The 19,632-nt window shown below is 36.5% G+C and overlaps 1 protein-coding gene across 4 annotated transcripts in view; it reads right to left on the bottom strand.

Moving 5' to 3' along the window:
* Positions 1-19,632, bottom strand: part of PRKCI (protein kinase C iota) — a 107,022-nt gene that overhangs the window by 24,774 nt on the left and 62,616 nt on the right. For 3 of the 4 annotated variants that reach the window (XM_003416243.4, XM_064275463.1, XM_064275461.1), the window contains 8 exons: positions 18,872-18,922; positions 11,981-12,066; positions 10,555-10,695; positions 7,380-7,434; positions 6,308-6,366; positions 1,382-1,558; positions 906-1,003; positions 168-254 (listed from right to left, as the gene is read on the bottom strand). In XM_003416243.4, the coding sequence (XP_003416291.3) occupies positions 168-254; positions 906-1,003; positions 1,382-1,558; positions 6,308-6,366; positions 7,380-7,434; positions 10,555-10,695; positions 11,981-12,066; positions 18,872-18,922 (754 nt within the window). Of the gene's footprint in view, positions 1-167; positions 255-905; positions 1,004-1,381; positions 1,559-6,307; positions 6,367-7,379; positions 7,435-10,554; positions 10,696-11,980; positions 12,067-18,871; positions 18,923-19,538; positions 19,559-19,632 lie in introns of those variants that run through there. The other variant, XM_064275462.1, reaches the window with a different exon arrangement.

Here is a 19,632-nt window from a genome sequence, read left to right as displayed (position 1 = left end):
TTATGATTACAGTGTAATGTGAACTAACTTTTAGCTCAGCCTCAACATACTTATAAAAAATTAACTAGTATCAAAATAAATGAATTATTTACTGTTTTCGACTACTGGCACATAAAAAGTCACTTCCCCACAAAAAATTCGACACAAACGATAAACAAAAAACTTACCTGGCATGTTCTTCGGGAAGTTTTCTTTGTCTCTGCATATGAAACATTAGATCTCCTCCATTTACATACTCTATAACAAAGAACAACCTAAAAACACAAGAAAGGATCCATGAAACCATGATCCAAAATAGGGTAGTGTAACTTGGCATTTTAAACACTACAGAAATCAGTCACAACAGAGGCAGCATTCTATACGATTTACCCTTAATAGAGATGGCAGGAATTTGGTGCAAACAAAGGGCAGCAGGAATAGAAAGTTGTTTAAACCAACATGATGATAATTCTCTAACTTTTACTTCTCTTCTAAAGTTGTACCACTTGCGATCCACAACCACTTACTCCCAACCCAAATTTTAGCACTTACTAGGTAAGGAATTTTCAACTGCCACTTAAGATAAATAAGTCATGATCTCCTTCCTCCCCACACCAGCGAAACTCTAGAGAAACCATAAATCCTAAAACTAGGATCCTGGGATTATTTAAAAGGTTGGATTTCTACTGTCACAATCATGGCTCAGCTTTTTTTTTTTTCTTTTTTTGCCTAAAGCAGGTAATTTCCTAATGCTGACCCATGTCAAATTGCTCTCGCTGATTGGAATATAAGTTGCAAGAAGTTATAAGCATAGTACTGTTGTGTCCTTCTCCATGACTTCTACTCCATGAATTATAGTAGAAAGGGTTAGTGTAGTATACAAATGGGTAAAGCCCAGTAATCATGCCATTATCTTTCAATCTTACCTGCTTTCGGTCTGAAAGCAAGAATGCAGCCCAACAAGAAAAGGATGATTGGATGCCTGCTCAAAAACATGCTTCTCTGTCTGCACCCAATCAATATCCTATTTTAAAAAACAAAAGAAATATATGATGTCAAACTGAAATGGCATCATCAAATCTAATGATAAATTTGTTCTTAGCAACTGAATTATCACAAAAGTAATTATTAGCAGCTAGTTTATAAGTTTAATACCAAAACCATTGATACCATGACACAACGACTTACATACAAAAAAAAACCACTAGTAAATCTTTCAATATAATGAACATGTCTAGAAAATTTGTATGAACCTCATGTACTTTCCCGTGATGATGTGATTTGATTTCTATTTTTAAAAAATCTAATAATAGGTAAAATATCTCTTATATAATCTGTTTTGAAGCATATATTTAGAAAAGTAGACTGAAATAATAAAGCATGAACATTGTACTGTGCTTACCTCATCATCATTGACAAGCTCCTTTTTCACAACTTTCATTGCATAAATACGATCTGTTTTTTTTAATCGAACCAGTAGTACTTTGGCATAACTTCCTCTTCCTATAACCCGGAGCAAATCAAAATCCTGAAGTCCTAAACTGGATGAAGCTTTGCCACTTTCTCTGGTGTTCATTGCCTGTTGAGAACATTTATCTCCAAGAGTTATACCTGGAAGTATTCTGCATAATACATCGTATTTCTAAGACCTAGTAATAATACCTGTAACGATTTAAAATATTTTCTGATTTAAGCTCTTAATAATTCCTTTCTTACATCATTCTAGAGCATATAATCTAACTACGTAAGAGCTAGGATGAGTTTGTGAGTTGAAGTCAGTGCAGTGGTGGTGAGAATGGAGTTGAAATCAGAGAAACATTAAGGATGTCTTAAAAAGGAGCTAGCTGGTAACTTTTTGTCACGAGGGTAATGGAGATGCAAGAATTAAAAAATGACACAAACTTTGGTGAGTGGGAGATTGGAGGTACCACTGATAGGGAAGATAAAGTGTAGAGAGAGGATAAGATGGACAGGGTTGTTGGAGATAATGAGCTTGGTGTTTCATATCTAAATTAGAAGTGACAATGGGACATCAAGATGAAAGAGTCTGCTGGAAGCATATGAAATCTGAGCTAGTGAGAGGACATATTCAGAGACATTTTTAGAAACTACGGGCAGAAAATAAGCATGAAGCAGTTCACCTAATGGAAGACATTCTTTTCCACTGCATACCAAGGCCCTACAGGATGACAAAGTCAGCTTTCTAATCCACTGACAACTAGAAACTTAAGCTTCTAGCTATTTATAGAAAAGACTAAAAAGAATTCAGTCATAAAGAGAAATGAGGTTCTGACAAATGCTATGACATGGATGAACTTTGAAACCACTATGCTAATCCTCATCCACTGCTGGTAGGATTGTAAAATAATACAGTCATTGTAGAAAGCAGTTTGGTGGTTCCTCAAAAAGCTGAACATAGAATTACTATAAGACCCAGCAATTCCACTCCCAGGTATGTACCCAAAGAACTGAAAGCAAAAATGCAAACAGGTATCTGTATACCAGTGTTCACGGCAGTACTACTCATAATAGCCAAAAGGTGGAAATAGCCTAAATATGGCTATTTCCATCAGATGGATAAATGAAATGTGGTATATACATACATAAAGAGAAATGAAGTCCTGATAAATGCTACATGGATGAACCTTGAAAACATTATGCCGAGTAAAGTAAGTGAGTCACAAAAGGACACTTACTTTATGATCCCATTTACGTGAAGTCTAGAATAGGCAAGTGTATAGAGATCTAAGTTTATTAGTGGTCACTAAGGGGAAAGCAGAGGGTAGGGGAAAAGGAAGACTCAACGTTTAGAGGACAATGAACTTCTGTTAAGAGTGATGGAAGATTCTGAGAAAGGATAAGGGTGATGGTTGAATACCATGAACATAATTTCACTAAACCTAAATGTGAAAATTGTTGAGATGGCAAATTCTTTGTGACATGTATATTTCCCACAATTAAAAAAAAAAGTGAAATAAGTCAGACACAAAAGAACAAATATTGTATGACCCCACTTATATGAAATATCTAGAATAAGCAAATGCATACAGCCAAAAGTTTATTAGTGGCTACCAGGTTAGATGGGAGGGGGAAATGAGAGTTACTGCTTAAGGGGTACTGAGCTTCTGTTTGGGGTGATGAAAAACTTTTCAAAAGATAGTGGTTGTGCTTATACAACATGGTGAATGTAATTAATGTCACTGAATTATATACTAAAAAATGGTTACAATGGCAAATTTTGTGTTAAATATATTGTATTACAATAATTTTCTTTTAAGTTGGTTCTTTGAGAAGACTGATACCTGATAACCTTCTGCAAGATTAATGAAAAAGAGAACGCACAATAATCTGTATCAGGAGTGAAAAACAGTATCACTTCATAGTCTCAGAAATTCACTTTATGTCCATAAATTTGAAAATATATGGTAAAATGAAGAAATTTCAAGAAATAAAACAGACAAAGAAGAAATGAAGAATCTGAATTTCCCTAAATCTATTTAGACATAAGATCGACAACTAAAATTCTTTCTGCAAAGAAAACTCCAGAATCAGACGGCTTTCCTGGTAAATGTTTTCAAAAATTTCAGGAATAATGGCAATCTTACATGAAAGATTTGGTTGTAGTTGCAGGATGGAATATAAATGTTAAAATCTTTGCAATGTAAAAATAAATACATAACTAAAAGAGAAAAGCTGGAAGAAAGAGTATGGATGGTTGAAGGGGAGACAACATAATGTCTAAAATTGATAGAGCAAGAAACTAAGATATGAGATTTAATAGGTAACAACAGATTTGCTTCAAAATATTATAGGAGTAAGAGAAGCAGATAGAAGCAGCAAAATTGGCCAGGTATTAATAATGTGTTTTAACTAGGTAACGCATACAGGGTTTTTCTTGTATACACCTTTTCCTCACTTACTATTTTGTTATCTGTCATTTCACATTTAGGACCATAGTAAAAAATCTACTAGCCAACTATTTTTACTATTTTGCACACTAATGACCCCTCCAATCCGCACACCCTTGCCATGTGCAGCTCCTTCAGGGTGCACAGAGGGAGGAGTGGTGCCACCCCTGGGGTATTTAACCCCAGTTTGGAAACTGCCGGGCACGTGACACTCCAGTTTCTCCCAGCTTATGCCTCTCCTCCCTCCTCCTGCATCACTGGCCAGCGGGCACTGGGAGAAGGGCATAGGCAGCACTCGCCTCTACGGAGTTGCCCTGGCCAAGGCCACCATGCACCGCCCAGCCCATGCCATCCTGTTTCCCACATCCAGTTCACCGCAGAGCCCAAGCTAGGAGCCTGCAGCATGGATCTGGATTCCAGCTAGCTGAGCGAGGGTAAGTCCAAAAACATCAAAGGTAGAGAGGGGCCTCAGCGCCCAGCTGGGAGGGCTGGGGCTGGGGAGGAGTGGAAGCCAGCACAGGAAATGGCAAGTATTTTATACAATGCTACTGTTTGCATAATGACTTGATCTTTGGAACCTAACCATGTTGGTAAGTGAGAAGGCGTACTACTCCTCTACTTTTACTTATGCTTGAAATTTTCCAACAAAAGTTTTTTTTTTTCCTTTTAAGAAAGCAATCAAGAGAAGAGCAAAACAATACACCTGCCAAAACACTGGAAAGAAAAAGGAAAGGGAGAAGTAATTCAATCTTTCATAGGCAGGAATAAATAAAGTTGAAAAATTGAGAAACAAAGTTATAAACATTATTCAGAGTTATGAAGACAACCAGAAAGAGCTACAAAGCGCTGCCTCTGAGAAGCAGGAAGAGATGTGAGGGATGGTAATCTTTTTTACTACAAGCTTTCTTCAAAACATCGTTTATGTTAATTAAATGTTGTTAATTAAAAACGATTTTGTTCTAAAGACTGATAAAATGCTTAATAGAAAAAAACAGTGGCAGTTAAGATGTTTAATCACTTATAGTTTAAATAAACAATTCACCCACAAAATACAAGGGTCTACAATGTATTTAAAGAATACTACCAAATATTCTAAACACTATTCTTAAATACACTGTAACTTTTAGATTATGCTATCTTAAAATGTTCTGCTGCTATTCAGAAAATGAACATTGCAAAGAATGGGAATTTCAGAGCACTTAATTGTGCTCGAGAGGAACCTTTACATAGATCAAGAGGCAGTTGTTCGGACAGAACAAGGGGATACTCATTGGTTTAAAGTCAGGAAAGGTGCATGTCAGGGTTGTATTCTTTCACCATACCTATTCAATCTGTATGCTGAACAAATAATACAAGAAGCTGGACTATACGAAGAAGAACGAGGCATCAGGATTGGAGGAAGACTCATTAACAACCTGCAATACGCATATGACACAACATTGCTTGCTGAAAGTGAAGAGGATTTGAAGCACTTACTAATGAAGATCGAAGACCACAGCCTTCATTCAGTACGGACTGCACCTCAACATAAAGAAAACAAAAATCCTCACAACTGGACTAATGAGCAACATCATGATAAACAGAGAAAAGAATGAAGTTGTCAAGGATTTCATTTTACTTGGCTCCACAATCAACAGCCATGGAAGCAGCAGTCAAGAAATCAAAAGATGCACCGCATTGGGTAAATCTGCTGCAAAGGACCTCTTCAAAGCGTTGAAGAGCACATATGTCACCTTGAAGACTAAGGTGGGCCAGACCCAAGCCATGGTATTTTCAATCACATCACATGCATGTGAAAGCTGGACAATGAATAAGGGAGACCGAAGAAGAACCGAAGCCTTCAAACTGTGGTGTTGGCGAAGAATATTGAATACACCACGGACTGCCAGAAGAACGAACAAATCTGTCTTGGAAGAAGTACAACCAGAACGCTCCTTAGAGGCAAGGATGGTGAGACTGCGTCTTACATACTTTGTACATGTTGTCAGGAGGGATCAGTGCCTGGAGAAAGACATCATGCTTGGCAGAGTACAAGGTCAGCGGAAAAGGGGAAGACCCTCAACGAGGTGGACTGACACAGTGGCTGCATCAATAAACTCAAGCATAACAACGATTGTAAGGATGGCTCAGGACCGGGCAGTTTCATTCTGTTGTGTGTAGGGTCGCTATGAGTCAGAATTGACACAACAGCACCTGACAACAACAACAACATCTTAAAATAAGTTATGTTCTAACTCAAGCTGAAGTAATAATTCAATTAATAATTAAATCAGAATTAAAACTCTGTAATCATTAAAAATTATTCCTGTATTGTACTATGACAATCCCAAACCTAAGGAAGTCAATTTATCATATTTTTAAGCTGTCAGATTTTACTAAAAAGCTGATGACATAATGCACAATAAAACAAATTATCTTACCTCCTTTTCTTCACCAACTTGGTCCAAGCTCTCATGACTTGAAGGATTATATGGAATTACTGAAAACCCAATCCCAAACATTAAAAAAAAATAAAAGAGGAAGAACAACATAGCATCCATTAACTGAGTTTAACATAAAATTTTTCTCAATTTGACTTTGTTGTATTTCTAAATAAGTCTTCATCATTTAAAATTAAACACCTGTCCTAATAATAACAAATTGCACGTAAGTGGAAGAGTCAAATTATAACCTTCAGCGGGGGTAAAGAGAAGAGGACCAACCTGGTAGCCAAGTACTGGTTTTAGAAGATATTTTTCCTATTTTTTAAACATTTTTCCTCTTTACAAATTAATTCAACAATCCCTTCTATAAGGGTGATGCTATAAATGCTATTTAATTATTTTAGTATGACTTTTCATTCCCTTCATACTCAAACTACTACTACATACAACAAGTAAAGAACTGGCAAAGATGGGACTCTAGGCTACTCCTTGAAGCTCATCAGGGCAGAAAAGCCTATGCTTCATATAATCAGCTTTTTCCAAGACCAAGAGACTGTATTCTGTCCTTCCAGAAAAAACGCCCTTGCCTTCGCTTTCCTGATTCAGGCCAGCATAGGGTGTTCTGCCTCTTTTAACTGATCTCAAAGTTTCCAGAGAAGTATTTAAGGTTTTGTACATATCTGATGTTTTAACTCACATGATCTATTTTACACTTTCTAGACTGCATTTTTATATCTTTTACATAATTTCTACTTCTAATAATAAAGCTTTTAATAAAAACAGGTCATTTGAACATTGTCATAATATTAGTATACTTAGTCCTTCTATTTTCTCCTTATTGCATAAAAAAAAAGGTTTGCTGAATTAAAGGGATTTCAAAAGAAAATTATCTAAACTAGAGAAAACACATTTGTTTTAGTTTACACTGTTACATTTTAAAATGCCAACTGTGTATGATTAGTATTGTGACTGATCTTACCACTGCAAAGTGGTACTTTTATTTGGAAGAACAGAGTCACCACAAGCAGTAGTGTCAACGAACAACAGTTCATGCCAGCATCATTCCTACCTGTCTGTGCATGGTCCGAATGCATGGATGACTGATCCATGGGCATCATTGGTTCCTACAAAAATTTCCAGAGATAAAATAACTCAGTGAATTCTTTTAAAATTTCAATAGCTTTATAAATCCAGAGGCAACATTATTTCAGGGAGACACCAAAACCAAAACCCACTGCCACAGAGTCAATTCCGATTCAGAGTGACCCTACAGGATAGAGCAGAACTGCCCCTAGGGTTTCCAAGGAGCAGGTGGTAGATTCCGACTGCTGACTTTTTGGTTAGCAGCCATAGCTCTTAACCACTGCACCACCAGGGCTCCCAACGAGACACAACATATTAAAATTTAAATTTGGAAAAATATAACTTGTTAATATATTTAATTTACTGTAATTTTATTGTATGAAACCATATAATATTTTTGTGAATGAAGAAATGCCAAGGTGATGCAATGGTTAAACATTCAGCTGCTAACCAAGGGGTCAGAGGTTCGAGCCTACCAGCTGCTCTGTGGCACTCTGCTTCTGTAAAGACAACAGCAGCCTAGGAGACTCTATGAGGTAGTTCTACTATGTCCTATAGGGTCGCTGTGAGTCAGAATCCACTCAATGGCATACAACAACAACAAAAATATACAATATTTTTGTGAATGAGGTAATGTTAGTCATATTTTACAGATAGCAGAAAAAACACAAAACTAATTTTAGTTCATTAAAGCGACATCAATTATACCTCAAATGAAACTCCTGAATACTCTGACTTATTTCTCTTCTACACTATCTGTTCTTCCTTCAAGCCCATATGCTTTTTCAAGTCCCTGGCAAAAGGAGTCTCTAGAATATGAGTCATTTAGCTGAGGTCCAGAGATAGGCTTCAGCTTGTCTAAAAACCTCTTAAAATTATATATAAATTTCTGTGGGTTTTCCATTTTTCTGAAGATGCTCAATGTGTCTGTGGCCCAAAAAATTAAAAGAAATACCTCCTAGAAACTAACTTAACCAAGTAACTGCCAATAACCTCAGGAACAATGCTAATTCAAATTAAAATTTTTATTAATTCATTAATTTGGATTCAAGTTTAATGAACAACCAGCAGGAAAGAGTTAAACTCAAGAAGCACACAGTCATAGCCATAATTTTAAGGCTGTCTTAGAGAGAGGCTTGTAAGTAACCTTATGGATGTTTAAATATTTTCAGTCCTCATCCTAAAGTATCAATATAATCTCTAACCCTGCCCATCTTTCCTTCTATATTTATGAACTTATACAAGGTATTACAGCACCTAAGAACTCTCAACAATATCAACAGTAACTTGGATAAATTACGTTCAGAAATTTTGGCCTTCTGTTTTTCCTTAGGACTGAACTTTTCCGCCTTTACTACAAACCCATTCCTAAATGTATATGAACTAGCTAAATAATTCTACTACCAAAGAGCCATCAATATTAACCTACTTTCACTATGTCCAAAGAAGGCCTTACGAATAAATATGTTATAATCATTCTAGAGGACAATTTAGAAAGATGCATCCAAATCTTTATAAAAATGCGTATCCTTTAATCCAGTAATTCTACTTCTGGATTCTTACGGAAATAGTAATATAAATTTACCAGGAAGTTCATAATGATTTTCTTTATTAGAAAATTTGGAAAACAACTCAAATGTTCAATCACAGAGAACAGGTTAAATTAATCATGGTACAGACATATACACGGGATCACCACGAGTAGGAATCAACTCAACAGCAACTGGTTTTCCTCAACGTATAATAAACTTATGCTAAAAAATAAAGAGAATACATTCTATCATCTATATTGATATAGAAAGACGACCGAAATACATTGTTCAGAATGAAAAATGTGTTAGAAAACCGTATACATAGTATGATCTCACTTTCATTTAAAAAGTAAGTAAAAGAACCAAACAACCAGGTATTATGTGCCTTCTGATGGAAAAACACCCCATCTTCTATGAAGAAGTCTCAAAAAAAAAAAAGAAAAAAATCCCACAAACAAAAGCAAAACTGTAATCTAATTAAGTCTCTAGATCCAACTACTACATGTAGGGAATAAAAAAGCCAAAAGAACATGTTAAACATCACCATGGAGAAGCAATAAGCAAAACTATGCACCACTCTAAATGACAAAGCAGTTTCTTCGACAATTAAATTGTAAAGGAAAAAAAATACAGAAAGAGATGAAGGGGGAACCAATAAATTAAAAAATATCTAACAGACATATCAGTTAATTGGAAGATGTGACATTTACTTGGATCCTGATTCATAATAAAAACTGCAAAACAAAATTATGATATTTATAACAAAATTAAAGCATTTCCTGGATGAATATTTGATTTTTAGTTAGTTTTTAAAAAGAGTCTATACTAAAATATGTAGAGGACCTACAGAGGTGCGTACTAAAATAAATACAAAATAATATGAAGGGAGTATGGGGTAAGTGGGTGGAAGTATAGATGAAACGAGATTGCCCATGAGTTGGTAACTGCTGGAGCTAGGTAAGTGGAATATGGCAGTTCCATTATACTGTTCTATCTACCTTTATATATGTTAAAATTTTTTCCATACAGAAAAATTTTTTAAATTTTTGCATATAAATTTGCACAGAAAAAGTTATGGAAGGCTATACACCAAACGGCAATGATTTTTAGATAGTTTAAGGTGATTTTTATTTAGTCTTTTTCTTTATTTATTTGTATTCCTTTTTTTCCATGAACAAATTTTAGTTACATATTTAAAATAAAAGTAAAAAAATGAAATTTTAAAATGCCAACACCCCCCCCTTGGAATATCATACTCTAAATAGCAAACTCAATAATTCTGACTCTTTCTAATTGATCTCTGCAGAGTATAGATGTTAGAATAATGGGAGCTATAAATTAATAATTTTAGCTTAAAGAGAAAAAAAAGTCTTTAGTAGTTTACCCCACATCTTTCTAAATTTAGACCAGAGGATTTTGTAGCAGGCTAAACAAAGAAGTTAATTATAGCCTAGAAACCAGTATTACCCTAGTTATTTGGATAACAAGTCCAAAGCTGTTACCAGCACTGTGAAGTATTCCTACCCCAGTTCTGTAATAAATGTATTGCACTGTGATTCCCTGGCACCTCCCCTTTGTTCTAGGAGTGCTGTCAACTATGCTGTACTAAAAAAGATAGCTGTGTCTTACCGGTGGCAAAGAATGTCGCCCACATTCAACTGTGACGAGTTTGTGGCACTTCTTATGAACTAGTAGTTTGCAGTTGATGCACTTATATCCCTGGCGTCCAAGTCCCCATATTCGGTCAGTGCAGATGGCACAGTGGGCACGCTGGAAAGAGTAGTTCAACAATAGTTTATTAACAGAAAAGGTCGTTTCCTCACGTTTACTTATAAAATAATGAAAATCAGTGGCTTTCTTCTCCAACTCAATTACCCTCATCATGGTGACCAAAAAAAAAAAAAAAAAGAAAAAAAAAACCTTCCCCATACATAATTTTTCAAAACCTATGAAGGTCAGGGAAAAATAAACAGGTAAGAGAGCTTGTTCTAAAGAGACAGTGAGACTTGCAACCATGTTGCCTTCTATGTTTAAGTCCAAGACTTTTTGGTCTTCATATAATTAAGAACAATAAAAGTGGGAAAAGTGACTTAAACTTGAAAAGCACATAGCAGAGAAAGCCATGCACGGACAACTCCCAAACAAACATAAAACCTCCCAGGCTGATCAGTGGTCAAACCAAAGCCCTGATCTTTTGAAGAACAATACTTAAGGTGCCTTTTCATTTCACAGCCTTTTTAATGTCAGTCTACTGGGAAGAAAAGAGTTTAGCATGAAAATGGAATAAACTATATAAACTCATGGTTATCAAGAATAGTTAAAAACATGGGCTTCTGGAGACAGATCGCCTACAATCAAACTCTGGCTCTGTCACTGACTAGCTGTGTCATCTTGGGCAAGTTACTTAACTCCCTGCACCACAGTTTCCTCATCTATGAAATGGAAATATACAGTACCTATTTCACAAGGTTGATGTGAAGATCAAATGTGCCAATACATACAAAGCATTTGGATAACTGGTATATAGTAAAAGCTAGGAAAGTGCTCACTATTATTTTCTAAATAATGAAAATTAAAATTATAACATCAGGTGATTTGCAAAACAAACTTTATTTTTCTGGCTGCTTGAAATTTTACATATATATTTTTAAAAATTTCTTATAGCTAGAGTGACCATGTAATTAGTGAAACCTGTAAGAACTGGAACTTGACAGGACTGTCTTGTTTTTCCGGGTCTTGCAAGTTTTCCGCCTTTGACAGGGTACAGTCTTACCACTTTTCTATCATTTTAGTGGAAAATGTTTGGGTTTTCCTTCTCTGACAGGTTTCTGCCTTACATAGATTCCACCTTTTGCAGGTTTTACTGTAATCCAATCTGAAACACTTTCTCAGAGTGAAAAAAAAGACTATCAAAAGTTGTCTCTGGATAATAGTAGGGAACACATGGCCACCCTACTTATTTCATTAAAAGGGAATAACGAGACTACCTTTCTTTCATATTAGAATTAAAAGAATAGATGTCTCAAATTATTAACATTTAACAAAACAAACCTACCCTGTTGAAACGCTTGGCTTGGAAAGTATGGCCATTTGCACAATAAAGCTTTCTCCAGCGGCGTGCACCTCGGCGATAGATAGATTCTGAAGAGAGACATAAAATTTTAAGTAAAAAAAAAAGGAGAATGTGAATAAAATTTGTTTTATAATTAAGCCTGTGACTCTTTTCATTATATTCATTGGAAGAAAAAAAAATTACAAAAACCTGAAAGAGTAAAATATATACAAGGAACTAGATGAAAATTAAGCCTAGGGAGTATAAATGTTTGAATAACTATTATTGCTTCCCTCCTCCAACTTGTCTTCCTTTTTTGCATTTTTTTTTTAAATGCACTTTATTTTTTAGAGTTTTAGGTTTACAGAAAAATTGCAGTAGAGTTCCTGTCTACCTTCTCTCTCTCCTGCACAGTTTCTCCTATTATTAATAACTAGCATTGGTGTGGAACATTTGTTAAAACTGATGAACCAGTACTGATACATTAGAAGTCCACAGTTTGCATTAGGGTTCATTCTGTGCTGTACGGTTCTGAGCTCTGACAAATGAATAATGCCAGGTATCAATGACTGCACTATTATGCAGAACAGTTCCACTTCCCTTAAAATGCCCTGTGCTTTACCGCATCATTCTCCCCCTACCCCACCACTGATTTTTTACTGTCTCTTCAGTTTTGGAATCATATACTGTACATATGCACCTGAGGCTCCTCTGTGTCTTTTCACATCTGGATAGTTCATTCCTTTTTCTCGCTAAATAATGCTCCATTGTATGGACATACCACAGTTTCTTTATCCATTTACCTACTTAAGGACATTTTGGTTTCTTCCAATTTTTGACAATTATAAATAAAGCTACAACAAACACCACCCTTCCAACTTTTTATTTTGAAATTTGTTTAAGCCCACAGAAAAGCTGAAAGACTAGAATAAACAACTGTATATCCTTCACCTAGATTAACGATTATCAGCATTTTGCCGCATTGGCTTTCTTCTCTGTGCACACTATTTTTTTTCCTAATGAATTATCTGAAAACTAAAGACATCATGATGTCTGTACCCTTAAATATCTTAGTATCCACTGCCTCAGATTAAGGACATTCACTTTAATTCTACAGAACCATAACACCATTACCATGTCTTAGAAAATCAACATTAATTCAGTTGTCGTGGTGGTTGTCAGGTGCAGTCAAGTCAGTTCCAACTCACAGCAACCCCACACACAACAGAACAAAACACTGCCCGGTCCTACACCATCCTTACAATCGTTGTTATGCTTGAGCTCATTGTTGCACCCACTGTATCAATTCACCTCGTTGAGGGTCTTCCTCTTTTCCGCTGACCCTGTACTCTGCCAAGCATGATGTCCTTCTCCAGGGACTGATCCCTCCTGACAACATGTCCAAAGTATGTAAGACGCAGTCTCGCCGTCTTTGCTTCTAAGGAGCATTCTGGTTGTACTTCTTCCAAGACAGATTTGTTCGTTCTTCTAGCAGTCCATGGTATATTCAACATTCTTTGCCAATGCCACAATTCAAAGGCATCAATTCTTCTTCAGTCTTCCTTATTCACTGTCCAGCTTTCACATGCATATGATGCGACTAAAAATACCATGACTTGGGTCAGGCATACCTTTGTCTTCAAGGTGACATCTTTGCTTTACTACGCTTTAAAGAGGTCCTTTGCAGAGTTGCCCAATGCAATGAGTCTTTTGATTTCTTGACTGCTGCTTCCATGGCTGTTGATTGTGGATCCAACTAAAATGAAATCCTTGAAGACTTCAATATTTTCTCCATTTATCATGATGTTGTTTATTGGCCCAGTTGTGAGGGTTTTTGTTTTATGTGGAGGTGTAAACCATACTGAAGGCTGTGGTCTTTGATCTTCATTAGTAAGTGCTTCAAGTCCTCTTCACTTTCAGCAAGCAAGGTTGTGTCATCTGCATAACACAGGTTGTTAATGAGTCTTCCTCCAATCCTAATGCCCCATTTTTCTTCACATAGTCCAGCTTCTCAGATTATCTGCTCAGCATACAGATTGAACGGGTATGGTGAAAGGACAGAACCCTGGTGCACGCCTTTCCTGACTTTAAACCATTCAGTATCCCCTTGTTCTGTCCAAACAACTACCTCTTGATCTATGTACGGGTTACTCAAAACCAAAACCAAACCCACTGCCGTCAAGTCGATTCCGACTCATAGCGACCCTACAAGACAGAGTAGAACTGCTCCCACAGAGTTTCCAAGGAGCGCCTGGGGGATTTGAACTGCCGATCTCTTGGGTAGCAGCCATAGCACTTAACCACTACACCGCCAGGGTTTCCACAGGTTACTCGTGACCAAAATTAATTGTTCTGGAACTCCCATTCTTTACAATGTTATCCATAACTTGTTATGATCCATATAGTCAAATGCCTTTGCATAGTCAATAAAACACAGGTAAACACCCTTCTGGTATTCTCTGCTTTCAGCCAGGATCCATCTGACATCAGCAATGATATCCGTGGGTTCACATCCTCTTCTGAATCCGGCCTGAATTTCTGGAAGTTCCCTGTCAATATACTACTGCAAAAGCAGTAAAGCTGCTTCTAAATGATCTTCAGCAAAATTTTGCTTATATGTGATATTAATGATATTTTCGATAATTTCTGCATTCGGTTGGATCACCTTTCTTGGGAATAGGCATAAATATGGATCTCTTCCAGTCGGTTGCCCAGATAGCTGTCTTCTATACTTCTTGGCATAGACAAGTGAGCACTTCCAGCGCTGCATCCATTTGTTGAAACATCTCCGTTGATATTCCGTCAATTCCTGGAGCCTTGTTTTTCACCAATGCCTTCAGTGGAGCTTGGACTTCTTCCTTCAGTACCATAGGTTCCTGACCATATGCTACCTCTTGAAATTGTTGAACGTCAACTAACTCTTTTTGGTATAATTACTCTGTGTATTCCTTCCATCTTCTTTTGATGCTTCCTGTGTTGTTTAATATTTTCCCCATAGAATCCTTCACTATTGCAACTCGAGGCTTGAATTTTTTCTTCAGTTCTTTCAGCTTGAGAAACACCAAGCGTGTTCTTCCCTTCTGGTTTTCTATCTCTAGCTCTTTGCACATGTCATTATAATACTTTATTTTGTCTTCTAGAGCCATCCTTTGAAATCTTCTGTTCAGTTCTTTTACTTCATCATTTCTTACTTTTGCTTTAGCTGCTCGACATTCAAGAGCAAGTTTCAGAGTCTCCTCTCACATCAATCTTGGTCTTTTCCTTCTTTCCTGTCTTTTCAATGACCTCTTGCTTTCTTCATGTATGATGTCCTTCCACAATTCGTCTGGTCTTTGGTCATTAGTGTTCAACGCATCAAATCTATTCTTGAGATGGTCTCTAAATTCAGATACACTCAAGGTCATATTTTGGCTCTCATGGACTTGCTCTGATTTTCTTCAGTTTCAGCTTGAACTTGCATACGAACAACTGATGGTCTGTTCCAGTTGGCCCATGGCCTTGTTGTGACTGATGGTATTGAGATTTTCCATTGTCTCTTCCCACAGATGTAGTCGATTTAATTCCTGTTTGTCCCATCTGGTGAGGTCCATGCATATAGTCGCGTTTACGTTGGTGAAAAAAGGTATTTGCGATGAAGAAGTCATTGGTCTTGCAAAATTCTATCATTCTATCTCCAGCATTGTTTCTACCGCCAAAGCCGTATTTTCCAGCTACCAATCCTTCTTTGTTTCCAACTTCCGCATTCCAATCACCAGTAACTATCAATGCATCCTGATTGCATGTTTGATCAATTTTAGACTGCAAAAGCTGATAAAAATCTTCAATTTCTTCATCTTTGGCTTTAGTGGTTGTCGAGTAAATTTGAGTAACAGTCTTGTTAACTGGTTTTCCTTATAGGCGTATGGATATTATTCTATCAGTGACAGGTTTGTACTTCAAGACAGATCTGGTTCTTTTTGTCAATGAATGCAACACCATTCCTCTTCAAGCTGTCATTCCCAGCACAGTAGACTATATGATTGTCTGATTCAAAATGTCCCATACCAGTGCATTTCAGCTCACTAATGCTTAGGGTATCAATGTTCATGTGTTCCATTTCATTTTTGACGATTTCCAATTTTCCTAGATTCATACTTTGTACACTCCAGGTTCCCATTATTAATGGGTATTTGCAGCTGTTTCTTCTCATTTTGAGTAATGCCACAGCAGCAAGTGGAGGTCCCCAAAGCTTTACTCCATCCACATCATTAAGGTCAACTCTACTTTGAGGAGGCAGCTCTTCCCCAGTCGTCTTCTGAGTGCCTTCCAACCAACCTCCAAAGCACGTGTCTGTCAGTTTGTCGTACTGTGGGGGCTTACGTGTTGCTGTGATGCTGGAAGCTATGCCATCGGCATTCAGATACCAGCAGAGTCACCTACAGCAGACGGGTTTCAGCTGAGCTTTCAGACTAAGACAGACTAGGAAGAAGGACCCAGCAGTCTACTTCTGAAAATAATTAGCCAGTGGAAACCTTATGGATAGCAGCAGAACACTGTCTGATGAATTCAGTATCAGCTACTATCTAGTCCATAAGCAAATTTCCCCTAAGTGTCCTCAAAATGTCTCTCATAGCATTTTTTTTTTTCAATCCAGTATCTAGTCAAGATGCAGGCTTGCATTTGGTTCTGTCTCTTTTGTCTTTTTAACGTATTCTGAAACATTTATTCTGCCTTTTTGTTACTGTTTGTTTTTCACGATGTAGGCTTTTTTCTTTTTTTTAAGTCTAGGCAGTTGTCTTGTAGAATGGCCCATGTTTGGATTTGTCTGTTCTAAAGGTAAGCGCTTTTTGCAAAAACACTACATAGGTGATGTGTATTTCTTATTATGTCACATCACAAGGAATGTAGCTGTCAGACTACTGACTTCCACTACTGGTGTTTGATCACTTAAAGGTAGTGATTGCTAGCTCTCTTCACTGTAAAGGTGCACTTTGTTTTTTTCTAAGTAATCTATAAGTGATATTTTGTGATGACAAAAATATTCTTTTCCCCAACAATCTTTCATCCAGTGGCTTTAATACTAACACTTTTCCTAAACACGCTTATAAAAAGAGGTTCCAAAAGATCAAATCTAGTAAATCTCCATAATTTTGGTAAAGATAATCACTATAATATATATTGCCTGTTATTCATTAAATGTTAATACTGTGGAAAGATTCCATTTGAGTTCTAAAATTCTATTTTACAGCAAATATAGCATAATGTTTACTAAGTAAAATTAAGATAAAAGAGACCACTCCCAATGCTCTGAATTAGAAATACTGAGATAGTATAACACAGAACTACAGAACCTCAAATACAGGTGCTTTTATTTTTAATAATTTGTTAGCAGCAGCCAAAGCAGAAAGTTTGTGTTAATAGTACTTTAACTAAAAGAATATCCTATTTCTGGAGGTTTTATGAACTACAACTTGACATACCTCAAAGAACTACAACTTGACATACCTCAAATGTAAACATTTTACTGTTGCCTAGGAATTTAGAGGTCCAAGAGACCACATTAATGGTTATCATTTTTCCTCCATGTTCTAGTTCAATAATATATATACTGTGGAGACAGGGTGGTGTTAAAATCCCCACCAATAAAACTGACAGAGGGAAAACGCTCATGAGGTAGAATGAAAACACAGGAAATTATATTATCTGGAAAGTGTGTTATATCCATAATCGATTTGGAAATGGGACTCTGGAATCAAGAAGATCTGCTAAAATGACAAGTCTTTTAAAACTCTGGCTCCAGACAAAAGGAAGATAGCTGCTTCTCCATCAGCTCTCTGAAGGCAGCATACATACATGGCTTTAACCAATCTGCCACTGAACTCCAGTAAAACGTTGTTGTTGTTGTTGGTTGGTTGGTTGCAGTAGAGACCACTCCAACTCATGGCAACCCCATCTATGCAAAGCAGAACTGCTCCTTAGGGTTTTAAAGGCTGGGACCTTTCAGAAGTAGATCTTCAAGCCTATCTTCTGAGGCACCTCTAGGTGGGCTCGAACTGAAAAAACTTACAGCTAGTCGTTGAGCACTTAACCATTTACACCAACCAGAGACTTTATTATGTATATGGATGCATATATATGTGTATATGCAGACACACAGATAAAGCAAACAGAAAATGTTAACCATCGGTCAGTCTGGACAAAGGATATATCTTTGTTTTCAGTGCTGTTTTAATTTCTCTGTAGGTGTGAAAATTTTTGAAATTAAAAAGTGGGAAGAAATTATTTTAAATTAATTTTATTTTCCCTTCATATGCACAACAATTATGTAAGTTGTAACTAGAAGCTTTCTGAATTTGATCTGGCAAAATGTAGAGTTTAAGAAAAAGACAATAATTGCTAGTATATTCTTAAAGTTTAAGAAAAAGAGAAAGCAGTTGCTGATATATTATAAGATAGATTGAAAACTGGAAAAGAACTCAAATGAATTAAAAGTTCTCTTTCTATGTAAGTAGCCACCAGAGCTGGAAGAGGCAAAGAATGGACCCTCCCCTAGCACCTCTACAGGGAGCATGGACCTGCTGATACCTTGATTTTGATTTTGGACTTCGGTGTAGTGGTTAAGTGCCACGGCTGCTAACCAAAGGGTTGACAGTTCAAATCCGCCAGGCACTCCTTGGAAACTCTATGGGGCAGTCCTACTCTGTCCTGTAGGGTGGCTATGAGTCGGAATTGACTCGAAGTCACTGGGTTCGGTTTTTTGGTTTGGTCTTGGAACTAACTGTGAGATAATAAATTTCTAGTGTTTATAAGCAAAAAAAAAAAAAAGTTCCATTTTTTACTTCTTTTCACTTGTTCCATCATGTCATAAATAACTTTTTCCAGTTATCTTTCTGTATGAAGTATATAAACACTCACTATCTTCTCCTGGACAGGGCATTCCAGGGCGTTCTGGTACACAGGGGAATACTGAAAGAAAATAAGCTAAAATTAATACAGCATATTTTAGACATTCAAATTTGATAATTAAACACATATTATATGGAATTTAAATTAAATTCAAATATAAAAAATACTGAACCAAATTTTAACCTGATCCTTAAAATACACACTGTGTATTAAGTGGGATCTACATGTCGTAAAAATTTGAGAAGTAGCATGGAAAAATGAAAAGAACATAATATTTTGAAACAGAATGGTACCTAGTTTCCAACGTCTACAATGTTTCAGTTATGTGATTGTTTAGCTTAGGTCTCTTTTTCTGTATCACTACCCATCTCTCAGCATTGCTGACATTTAAATACATTATTGTCTATGAAATACTGTGTAAATGGCTTCGTTATTAACTCCTAAACTAAAAGATACCTTACCTTTAGAGATCATTATGTGCATATTTTACAAAACTGAAATGAGACAGCTTAGGTTCACTAGGCTCTCAATCCTCAAACTTCATCCTAAACTTTGATGTGAAACACTGACAGATCGCATTTTAATATACAGGAAGGCGTTTTCCAAGACTAAAAAAGGCACATTAATTCTACCTTCTCTGAAATTTGAGAAAAGTCTTAAAAAGCAAATGTATCACCTTAAGGACTAAGGTGCACCTGACCCAAGCCATGGTATCTTCAATTGCCACATACGCATGCGAAAGCCGGCCAATAAATAAGGAAGACTGAAAA

This window comes from Loxodonta africana, chromosome 23 (genome assembly GCF_030014295.1).
Source record: "Loxodonta africana isolate mLoxAfr1 chromosome 23, mLoxAfr1.hap2, whole genome shotgun sequence".
Lineage (NCBI taxonomy): Eukaryota > Metazoa > Chordata > Mammalia > Proboscidea > Elephantidae > Loxodonta > Loxodonta africana.
The sequence above is the reverse complement of the archived record's forward strand: the minus strand, read 5'-3'. Positions and strand labels throughout refer to the sequence as shown.